General features: G+C 40.2%; 1 protein-coding gene across 1 annotated transcript; it reads right to left on the bottom strand.

Annotated features, from left to right (window-relative positions):
• Window positions 1-516: 516 nt before the first annotated feature.
• LOC118407001 lies at window positions 517-6,708 on the bottom strand. The gene is made up of 3 exons (XM_035807406.1): window positions 5,763-6,708; window positions 3,322-3,393; window positions 517-2,717 (listed from the first exon to the last, which is right to left on the bottom strand). The coding sequence occupies exons 1-3, from the start codon at window positions 6,426-6,428 to the stop codon at window positions 1,644-1,646; spliced, it is 1,812 nt and encodes a 603-aa protein (XP_035663299.1). The 5' UTR covers window positions 6,429-6,708; the 3' UTR covers window positions 517-1,643.
• Between the last annotated feature and the right edge of the window lie 5,678 nt (window positions 6,709-12,386).

Raw genomic sequence — 12,386 nt, forward strand, 5'->3', positions numbered from 1 at the left:
TAAGTAGGTGACTCTGGGTCTTCCCTTACCTCTTTTTCCCTTAATAGTAAGCTACCTAATACGGTGACCCGCCAGTTTCATTCTGCGCTGTTGTACATGTACTCTTCTTAATATTGGTACAACTGTTGATTTAAATTAGATTTTGCTGTCATGGTACATTAAGGTACTTGCGTATCATGCGAGTGTCACCAGTCATTTGTCCCCTTTTCGAATGGCTTTGTTAAGGTCCACCTTTTCGAGCATGGCTATGGATTTTCCGTATCTTGCTTAGCTTGTGGCAGATATTCCAAGCAAGAGATTTTCTGACGTCAAAGTCTATTTCAGAGGCAGAAACCCATATGCACTCAAGATATCAATAATATTGTATAATATTGATATATATGTATGCAGCATTGCATACCTGGTTAATATGTTACCAGAGATGTCACAGTTTTGGAGACTCGGTGAACTATAGCTAAATAAGATATTCAGGTCCAGTGGGAGTCTAAAAAAAGAACAAACAAGACAACATACACAGAATGTGCATCCGCTGCATGTATCTTATTTATACATATTACATAAGCTTCCACATACCTAACTAACAGTAGTATTTCCTACACCCAAATCCCAGCTACACATAGTTACACAGGGGACTTTCAAATGATCACGTTTTAAAAAAAAAACTTTTGCTGTTTGAAGCGACGTACCCGTGCTGGTTTACATTCCGATTCTGAATGTATATGCTGTTGAAATGTAGACTTGGAACATTTTATACAAACTTGGATGTTAGTGATAGGCTATAGTTCAATCAACTTGAGAGAGACAATATTAACTGACTGATAGCTGTGTTCAATAACAAAGCAATCACATCACTAGCATTGCCAAAAAGAGTATGATACAACTCACTGTTGACCATCGTTTAATAGACAACCAATTGATCTGCATTTATAGCACCTAGTAGCCAAACCGGGACCGATACTGAGTCCTTCATCATCATGTGTAAATGCAAATATTTTACAGGTTTGCGAAAACCTATTTTGCAATCGTGGGCGCCGCCATCTTTGGTGTATTACACCATCCGGTGGCCATTTTGCTTTTTTCAGTTTAATTACTAATATATCAACTTAATCATCTTGCTAAATAGGCAGCTCCAACTAGTGAGGTGATGTTGGAGTATAGCAATAGTTGTTTCTTGAGTTCAGCACCCAGGCGCAAGTTTACAACGGCAAATCAATCCTGCCTATGCTCTACTCCTTCTAATATAAATATGCACCACAGCATACATCGTACACATCGACAATTTACCTTTAGATACATATAACACTTTGATAATAGCCCTTCTTTTATGTAATGTATATTTATCAAATTTACAGGGGAGAGTTTAACGATTGGTAACCGTTAACTTGACACGGAGCGTCATACCAGGAACTCGTCTAAGTTTTTCCCACATATTTCACTGCAGATGCAAATTAATGATGAAGTCAGCGCAGAATCACCCAAGAAACTTCCTAACGATTTGGAACTGCTTTGTGCTATACACATGTACAGACATGAGAAGTACGTTTGCAGTTTTTGCTGTTGAACTGAAGCCTGCTGTAGACATTACTACTCAACTAAATGGTTGAAGAAAGATGGACTCCTTAGCCATTCCGCATGAGACGATTTTACACTACAGTGTTCTCTTCTAAAGTGGCTGGCAGCTGCAGAGGTAGCTCTGATCTTGTCTCTGGCGTTTGAAATCCGGAATCCGGCGTTTGGATGCCGGAATCTCCGAAGCGAGATCCGTTGGACATTTCTCCGTTTTCTTCCTCCGGTGCTGTGACCGCGGATGGTGTTTCCGGATTTTCGTTCCCATTTGCATCGAACATTTGTGAATTTTTTGGTTCTCCCATTTTCCCTTCTGCTACGCTCACCCTATGTCCACACAAGACCATGTTTTTACGGATTTGAACTTCGTCCGATTTTTCTACGTACACCACTCGAGTCCCGTTGTAACAGAATGTCTCCTGCCCGTCACGAGTAAGCGACAGCCTTTCCACCTCACCTTTGACCTTACATCCCAGATCTTTGAGTCCCTTCCGTAGCACCGAATCCTCCACCGAGTCCGGTAAGGCCGTGATCGTCAGTCTGACGAGTTTCGGCGACGGCGTCGGCGGTTTGCGAAGAGTCTTTCTCTTCTTGAGGGTGAACGAGGTGTAATCAAGCACGGCGACTTGTTTTCCTCTTATTTTCATCCCGTCCGCGACGATTTGGTTCTTCACGTTTTCGCTGAGGAAGTGGAGTCGCCACAAACGGCGGATGCACTGGATGGACCGCAGCTTGTCGGCAGGGACGACCTCCAGCAGACTGGCGTACACCTCCTCTTCTGTCAGCCTCACCGCCTTCCCGTCCTCATCCAGGATCTCCGTTTCCTCCAGGCATGCGCCGTAGAAGGGTCCGATGACGTCATCTGGTAGGATCGTCCCATTGACGCCATCTGATTGGTTCGCACCAATGACGTCACCCGATGGATTCATACCAATGACGCCATTCGATGGATTTGTACCAATCATGGCATCTGATTGGTTCGTACCAAAGACGTCATCTGACAGGGCCGTCTTCTGTGGGTCATCCTCCACGACTACGGCAGGAAGCGCCACAGGCTGCTCAACCACTATTTCCTCCAAGAGCTTTCTCTCTTCTTCATGCAGTTCGTCTTCCTTCTTTTTCTCTTCTTGTTCTTCCTCATATTCTTCGTTCTGTGAAAATGTAGGACCATGTGAGATCTACGATTATATGTATAAACATTGTAAATAAATTTAAGCATTGTATCGAGTTACCATGTTTGTGTGAATGTCTAGGCGACCCTTACCGACGGTAAATAAGTCATACACGTGTATACAGACCCTGACCTCTCATTGCAAATATTGTTGTCGATGATATGATGTTATATACTCCATTTTAGATGATATGTAAGTTATCCTACACCATGTATATATAAATGTTCTTTTTATGTATTGTCTATGTGTTTGTCAGCAGGGCTAGCCCTTTGTAATAGCCGTAGGCTAGTTGGGCAGCCCTAGCTGTGTGTTCTGTACAGCCAAACCAATAAATAAATAAAAAATAAATAAAGTTACCATGTTTACATTTACGAGGAACACATCTTGAAATGAATGCCACAACCGCCTTAAATTGAATCATATTTATCTTCTTTCAAAGTTATCAACTATTGCCCATGTACCTTTTAAAACCAAGATTCCCTATATATTCCCACAGATTCATACTTATATAGTCATATCAAGATACTAGTAGTTTCACCGGATCATGTTTTAAAAACGTCATTTTTTTCTGTTATTTCCTCACCTCGACTGCCACGTCATCTATGTCCTTCTGCCATTGTGAGTTGGCGATGATCAGCCCCGCTACTACAATCAGCTGAGTGGAAAAAAAGAGAAACTGTTTAACTGTAATTTGTGTGAAATACTTGGTAATTATCATAATTAATGAAGACCTTTATCGTGCATTTAAGTACAGGTTCAAAGTACAAAGACAAAACATGTAAATAAAAGTATCATAGATCTAGTTTAACACAGACGTTCGGCTTCTTCTCGCTTCTTGGTAATGGTAAAAATGTAGGATTGTATGGGTTTAGCAATAGTTGGTTGGCCAAAACACATAAGGAATAGGAATTTGTCACAGCCACTAATGATCATGTGTCTAAAGTGAGGGAATCTACTGTCTAATAACTAAATAGAGTATTTCTATCGTTAACGTGCATAGACAATAATGAAGTGTACTTCAAACACCAACACTCATAATTCCACCGTACTGCCATATACTGCCATAAAACATTGTTACAGAGCCCTTCCCATGATCTGTAGTGTATATGCCTCAGGATTACTGACCTGCATTGGCACATAACTTTAAGTCACTTAAGATTCATGTATTTTTCTCATGTGCTATGGCACCCGGTGGAATAATGAGAGTTGATGTTACATCGAAACTTCAACATCTTTCAAACTTGTTTGTGTTTATTCAAATCCATAGTTAGCTTAATAATTAGGTATTCTTCTCATCATTCTTATCAACATACACATAACTTCTAAAAACTATGTTATATACAAGGAAATACACGGAATATGTGTAAATGTATTTTCGAATAAGCTATGTAAAAGTGGATTTGATCATGAACCGTCGCATACATAGTAAGAAGTCAATATGAATTATAGACTTTTCTGTTGTGGTTACAAAGGACAATAGAACAGTTTTGTTTACATTAGAAAGGTCCCGGCCCACCTTAATATGTGTCATTTGCACTGTGCACGAATTATTTCCAATCGAATGCCTTTTTAGGTCGACAGTCGTATCAAGAGTAAAAAACGCAAATGTTAGATTAGAGAAGCATTCCATTTTAGTCATCATTTAGTTTGTCTACTTTTGTTGTGAATTTTACAGAAGGGTACGTAGACTGCAGAGCTAAATAACCCAAATAAACACCACCAAATCCCCATGTAATCTTTGGCTTATAGAATCTTTTCTGGAGGATATATGGTCCATGTGTACACTGTCTATTTAGCTTTGAATAGGTTTGTCAATATGTACACACGCATTTATAAAAGAAAGAAGTGTCAATAAATTAAAGTATGCTAGTGGTGTTCATTCATTTGCATAAAAAGGTGACAAAGGCATACAATTATTCACACTAGTCTATTGGTATTTGCCCTTAAGTGCTGTCATTTCGTGTCACACTTAAGTTCTAATGAACTGACAACTGAAATGCATTCTGACCCACTATAGTCGTTTTTCCTTTGGAACGTTACACTTGTGCTCCCACTTTAACAACTTTTCTGACTTTTGATTCTAAAAATGTCAACAACAACAGTCAGCTGACATTGAACCAATGCGTGTTAGGAGTTAGAAGTCGCAGCTGGACCCCAAAAGGGTTTGAAAGTTCACTGATCTTTGACCTACATGATCTATTAAAAGGTGTAAATTCCTTGTCACACAGTCAGAGGGTGATTGATGTAAACTGACAATCGATAAGGCTCAATCGGTGTAAACTGTGCCCTAAATGTATCGTCAGTCGCAACTCAAATTTAAAAGTAATCGACTTGGGCTCTGTTTAGACAGCCAAATGGTAAACATTTGGACATGTTATAGGAGTGGAATTGGACGAAAAACCGATTGGCGACTAAAAATTGATATAGCAGTGAAATTGCGTGACTGTTTGGTCAGACTTTGCAAACTTTTCAGCATTCAAAATGGCGGACATTTAAAATGGCGGACGGTTGTAGTTAGGCTTGTTCGATGACATTCCTTCCGTGACGCGGGGTGCAGTTTGAATTATCCCCGCGGGCAAAACGTGAGTGTGAGTGGTTGTTCACATACAGATGAGCACACACTCAGGCAAATGGAGCGAGAACTTTTAGGGGGAAGGTTGCTCTTTTCTTACTGTTAAAGTGTCGTCTGCCACTCATGCATGTATAGTTTAGGGTACAATTTGTTGAAGAAAGTCTTGAGTTAACTTCGAGTTGAATATTCGGATGAGTGCGCTGGGGCTATGACGTTTGTCTCAGTGGGAGGTCAAAGTGTCACACGTGAACATGGTACATGCCAAAAGATTCAATTGAGGATTTGAAAAGGTTCAACGCTTTTTTAACCGCAGACTTGAGTTCATGTTATAAAACTGTATTCTATATGGTTCATAGCTTTAGAAGCAAGATTTCGCCGAATCTAGCTTTAACACTCATGGAAAGTATATCAAAAATATATATTCATACATGGCAGCTACTGCTTGTACTTACAAGAAGTCCTAGCCATATGGGCAATCCGTACACACTGCTCGCTTTCTTGTTTCCGTACAGCCAGAGAAGACTCACGCCAACAATCATCAGTATGAGCCCCAGTACAACAGTCCCGTAGCCGATATACAAACAACAGTAGGTGTATTTTACGTCGTCGAAGACGCAGAAAAAGTCGAACGCCTTTCGCAATGGCGGCTTATTTTTGTTCTCTGTTGGCTCGGGTTCTGGTTTGGGAGCTGGCTCGGGGACGGGTTGGCGGTGCTGTAGAACCCGGTACGCAGACGTTGCTTTGCTCCGAACAAAAACCAGTTTGGTCCTTGCCCTGTCAACCTTACGCCGCCATTCCGGCTTGTTGCCCGCAGGCTTCACGCCTTTCTCCGCGTCCAAAATTTCCTCTACAGTCGTTATGTTTTCGTCTGCTGCCACGGTCTCGATGCAGTCTGCGTCTTTAGCCATTTGCGACTGCAAAAGTAAAAGCTTTTGCTTCGTAGCGTCCACTTTGGCCTCGTCGCCTTCTGCGTCCAGAGACCCCGGATCAGTGAAAGTAAGTCTGTCCTCATCGCTTAAGGGGTTACTCTCCAGTAACGCCTCTTTCACAGACGCCTCTGTGTCTTCCCTCTCTAAGGACATGATAGTGCTCTTGTCTTGGATATTGTATTCCTCCATTCTGTAAGGGTGGCTTCCACATTTAGCTAAAGACTTTGAGTAGTTGCTGCACGATGGCGTTTTCCGGTATTGTCTCTTTGTCTGCTATTGCATGGCCAGCTGCAAGTTCACGACACCTGGAGGTTACCCTTTTTTCCTACTTTGGCCGGCACAGTTGCTAGTGGTCTATATCTGCGTAGTTGAAGAATTAGCGAAAATTTTCACCTGACATAAGCACAGCACTGCTTTCGTGGTAAGACGTAGTATGAGTGTACCACCTGAGGACTCCCACGGTAGTCGTCTGAACTCTAAACGTGTCAATGGAATGTTCCATTTGCAAAATTCCGAGCATTACGAACATACCTTATTCTGAGTCTTATCAGGTTTAGCATGATCAATTACCTAAATTCCTACACACAATCTCAAAATATCCCCAGGTACTTAATGGTTGGTTGGACGAAATGAACCTGAAACGACGTCGCATTGCTTTAGAAAAAAGATAAGAAACAATTCCCCTATTCTCGAATAGTGGAAGATTCCTGTGAACATCGCTTAAGGCTTAAATATATGTCAGTAATAGTCAGGTCTTTGTTCGCGTAAGAAAGTGGTTGCCCGGGTCGTTGCTTTGTGTCACCAACTGTGCCGTATATCTGCTGTTATAATACTAAGGTGTCTTTGTACAGGTGATTGGAAGTATGTGACAGTAAAGAACAAATAAACTTGACGCCAGGAAATGTTTTGGTAAGCATATTTATGCAGATCCGCTGGCTGAACTTTCATTCAAAATGATGTCTGACTATATACCTCTAATCCCCTGAAATCTGGCAAAACATGTCAAAGCGATAAAAGGGTGTCCAAGTACAGGATGAAATATTCTCGGTGAAGCACGCACGTGTTTATGTGCGAGACCGTGAGTTGTATCTTAGGCCACACCCACTGATTTTAGACTCGTAGTTGCCCTCAAGCTTTCGGGCTGCTTTGCGAAATGATCCATAAATCACTGCGTTAACAGGTGGATAGTCTGTGCTTTTAGAAGAGACCGCTAGGAGGCATACTGCATTTCTATACGAACAAATTAAAACTACATTTTGTTGCAACTATGATGATTATTAAATCTCATTGAGCCCCTATAATGATATAATCTATTTGGGGAGGGGACAATAAACTTGAATTAAGGGTTAATGACCCACCTGTTCCTCGGTGTATATGGTGTCATAACGCCTGGTCCTTTGCTATAACCACCGAATAAAACCACCGAGTGAGCGAAGCGTTATTATCATAAAGCCTACCCAAACTTGCAAACTCCTGTATGACGCATAAATACGTGTGATAATTTCTTTGTCGAATTTCTGAAAATTCACATTTGTTCTTTGGTACATATATTTGTAAGGATATTACAGGTTGCATTTTGAAACCAAAATTTCCGCAGAAAATATTCGAAACACTGCAGTCTTTGGCTTTTTAGAACAACAAAACTCATTATCAATGTCAGGGGCCATTCCCCCCTTGCAGTCTGTACTTATTCCCTCTGCTCTGGCATATGTTTCGCTCTTTTTGATTGGACAATCCCTTACTTTCTTGTGTGTATCGCTCCTTCTGATTGGTCAGAATGTATTGACACCGGCACCGGTGTCGATTTGCATCGACACTGGAACGCGGCCTTCTGATTGGTCCGCGGCGCCTGCTGGCTATATGATAATAAACTTTAAACGAAATGAAGTTACCACCAAATGTTCGGAAGCTTGACTTCTGCCAATCATTTCTAGATACTTTATGAAATGTGTTATATTATATCAGAAAGCTTATTCAGTGCCCTTCACAATGATATGCCGTTTGTTATGATCGTACATTCATGGATTGAGCATAGGGGCTACTGACGTGAGTATGTCGCGAAAGAATAAAGCCGAAATTTACATGTTGTCATATGTTTGTTTTTTTGCATTGTTCACATTATGTGTTATATTATTGGAAAGGTTGTATATTTCCTTTGAAGTGATACATTGTTTGTAATAATCACACTTTTGTACAATGAGTACCGTGATGGTGGGTTTCCCCCCAAAAGTGCTGAAATTCGCCTGCCAGCTTCAGAAACTGTGTGAGCGGGAAAATTGGGCAAAACTCACTTAGCTCTGGTGTTCGACACTTGATTGTAGAATCATGACAATATGGTACCATATATAAGGGACGTTAGATAACATTTCCGGTGCATAATGATGTGTAACATTATACAATTGATAAAGTAATATTATCATATAGCCAGGCGCCGCGGACCAATCAGAAGGCCCCGTTCCACGTTGGTTATGACGCCGTAACACTTCGATTCCGGCCAGGCAGGTGCAAATTAACACCAGTGGTGTTAATTCATTTTGAATTAACACCACTGGTGTAACACCGGTGCTGGTGTTAATTCATTTTGAATTAACACCGGTGCGGGTGTTAATTCATTTTGACCAATCAAAAGGAACGAAAGAAAGGTATATGCAGGCATTGGCCAATAAAAGGGAGCAAAACATATGCCGGAGCAGACTGCAAGGGGGAATGGCTCCTTCTGTTAACATTGATAATGAGTTTTGTTTTTCTAAAAAGCCTGCAATGTTTCGAATATTTTCTGTGGAAATTTTGGTTTCAAAATGCAATCTGTAATCTCCTTACATATGTATGTACCAAATGTGAACTTTCAGAAATTCGACAAAGGAATTCACACGTATAGTACCAAGGGATCTATGCGTCATACAGGAATTTGCAAGTTTGGGTAGGCTATATGATAATAACTTTAATGCCCCGCCTTATCCTCGGTGTACGCTCACTCGGCGGTTTATTCGGTGGTTATCGCACCTGACCAGGGATTATCTCACCATATACACCTCGGGCCGGAGCATTAACCCTTTAATAAAGATACGATGGATTAAGTTTAAGTTTCCGAACAGATGGGCCAACGATGTAGAGCCAAGACACTTTTTTAATCTATACAAACCTCTAAATCTACAACAGAGCACGACATCACACTGGTAGCGTCCTGTCTTCCATTCTCTCCTCGTCTGTCGCGTGCACTTAACACATGTATGGTCGTGACAAAAATCTTATGTGCAAGCGTGTAAAAAAACTATGCATATTACGTAATAGAAGGTAACACATTTTCTTTGAACAAATGTACTCTTTAGTAAGCATACACTATTATTAATATTATTGTGTATATTAATAAATAAATTAAAACGTCAGCATGAGAACAGAGGTCTAAAAGGAAAAGTTGTGAACTGTTAGTACTTATAGAAACTTTGTGTACAGACACTATTTTCTTTGGACTCGGGAACCTACATGTTACATTGTTTTGGCCTAAAATCTGTTGTTTCAAACTTTATTTAAAGAGTCTCAATTCTTATGTTTTGTTTTTATGAAGACCTTTGTTGATTCCTTTATGCTTTCATGTATATTCGGTTCATGTGTTTTAAACGTAAATGTTAGTTATTCAGAGTTAACCTTATTGGTTGTTGTTCTTTTGCATTATGTTCTTGATTCTTTAGGAATTGATGGTTGTTCCTCAGAGAAGGAAATAAAATAGCCAAATGTCATCCCGGTGATTTCCCATGATGATTGTTGCCGTTGCAATGGCCGAGTGGGTAGAGTCTTGTATTGACAGGTCGTGAGTTCGATCCCTGTCCGAGCCATACCATAGACTTTAAAAATGGTACATGCTGCTTTCTCTGCTAATATGATAGCACTCAGCATTCGGGAAAGAGTATGGAAGTTGAACACACAACTACCTGTAGACTAGCCCCCTGCTGTAGTGGACCAGGGCTACTGAAACGGAGATGGGCGCTGCCCTATGCGCAATCAGGCGTGGGAAGGACTTTGACTTTTTTTATATTTCAGCCATACCATAGGTATGGTGAAATATATTGTATTCGTAATGTTTCTTTCTTTCTCCTTTCTTTCTCCTGCCAAATCTTCAACTCGAATCAACTCCGCCGTTTTTAAACCGATTGACTTGAAATTTGGCACAAAGATAGAATACGCCAATACCCTCAGGTGTTTTTTTCTTCATTTTTTTCATATCTGCCTTTAAAATGATTTTATTGAGGTTTTTGTCAATTTTTATGTATATTTTGGGCTCCTGTACCCTGGTATTACAGCCGAATGACATGAAATTTGGTACAGAGGTGCCCTGATCATATGTCCACCCAGATTTAATAACAGTTTTGGCATACAGTACAACAAAATGCTTGATTTTGCGATTTCTGGCCATTTTTTGACAAAAAAAGCACATTTTTGCCTCCTGTACCCTCGTTTTACAACCGAATGACCTGAAATTTGGTATTAAAATGCCCTTCAATTTTGTGCACATGAATTCAATATCAGTTTTTCCATACAGTACAACATGATGCTTAATATTGCAATTTTATGGCCATTTTTAGACAAAAATTGGACATTTTTGGCTCCTGTTCCCTCGTTTAACAACCAAATGACCCGAAATTTGGTAAAGGGGTGCTCTAGATATTTATCCAAATGACCCATGTATAATTTTTGGCATGGAACACTTTAAAATGATATATTTGGGAATTTTTTTGGTCATTTTCCAATGGCCAAAGGGGTCAACGACCTCAAGGCCTATTGTTGCATGAGGGAGATGGCTGAAATATGCTGTATTTGCTCTCAAGAAAATGTCGGCCTTTCTAGTTAATTGTTACAACAGTGCAAGAAAACTTGAGTTCTTCCACTGCCAGGGTTCTAGCAATGATTTGTTGTAGCGTAATGGTAAGGGCAAAGCGACAATGGGGGTCTTGGCCTTCAACGCTGAGAATTTGAAAATGTAGAGTAAAAAGTTGGCATTGTAAGGGTACCCTTACTCTATTAACATCACATGTAATTTGAAGGAGTTTTCTTCAGTTTGGAGTGGCATAGCATCATTTTTCATATTTGATTGACATTGTTCAATATTGAAGATTAGCATAGTGGTCCTCATTTTAGCATTGTGGCCCGTTACGATAAAACTAGCTAGAATCCTGACTAGTACTGCTATATGCTAAAACTTGCATATTGATAAGGCAAACCCCCAAAAGGACCAAGTGCAGTTGCCCATAGCATCTGTTGGGAGAGAAGCCATTTTTCCTAAATCAATTTATCATAATTTTCCATTGCAGTACCTAGGGCAAATGCTAGGGGCCGTTGCGACTGTACTACAATTTTAATCAATATCATTTAACAAAGTGTTTGCATAGTCCTGCACTCACAAACAATATTTTGGAACATGTTTTTGTCTTATTTTGGACACAGACCTTTATGTTTATGGGGATACTTAGATACATACATTCTATCTTAATTTTTCTGTAGGCTATTCAGTTGGTGTTTACCTTATTAAGGTTGGCGTCGACCTACTTAAGGCTATTTTTAGCACGGTTAAGGAGACAAATCATTGTTACTCACATCCCTTGGCCATCCACCCATTTTTCTCATCTCCATCCAGCAAGCAGAAATTGTTTCAGTCAGGTTTATTTTGTATTTTTGTGGCATTTTTTTACATCCCTATGTCTCTCTTAAGTTAACTTGAGGTAGATAGACAGAAAAGGCCACAAAGGACCCAAAGAGCAAGCTCATCACATCTGCTTGGTGTTTGCCATCCTACAGCATACATGTATTGACACACATGACGCACACATCTCTCCATCTGGCTAGTGTTCCTTCCTACTTATAATAGAACGTGTTACAATTGTTTATTCCCTGCCTTGATTTTTTCTCTATTTCGTAACATTATGTTGATTTATTCATTCAGGGTTGCAAATAGTACCTTCTGTGTGTAGACAGCAACTGTAAATTGTTTTCAGCATGAATATTCTACCGCACGGGGCCAGATCTATTCTATTGAATCGTATACTACATATTAAAGATGTACCACATCCAACCACCCTTTCACACTGACACTGTTAAAAACCACAGATGCTCAATTAACCTCATTTCCCTTTATTGTAGTCACCAAAAGCGCAA

This window comes from Branchiostoma floridae, chromosome 19 (assembly GCF_000003815.2).
Source record: "Branchiostoma floridae strain S238N-H82 chromosome 19, Bfl_VNyyK, whole genome shotgun sequence".
Classification (NCBI taxonomy): domain Eukaryota; kingdom Metazoa; phylum Chordata; class Leptocardii; order Amphioxiformes; family Branchiostomatidae; genus Branchiostoma; species Branchiostoma floridae.

What these genes read in the sequence shown, in the direction of transcription:
- LOC118407001 (XM_035807406.1), bottom strand. Translation starts at nt 6,428, where the DNA reads ATGGAGGAATACAATATCCAAGACAAGAGCACTATCATGTCCTTAGAG. An exon ending in CCATATGGCTAGGACTTCTT is followed by an intron (nt 3,394 to 5,762) that starts GTAAGTACAAGC and finishes TTTTCCACTCAG; the next exon opens with CTGATTGTAGTAGCGGGGCT. An exon ending in TAGATGACGTGGCAGTCGAG is followed by an intron (nt 2,718 to 3,321) that starts GTGAGGAAATAA and finishes ACATTTTCACAG; the next exon opens with AACGAAGAATATGAGGAAGA.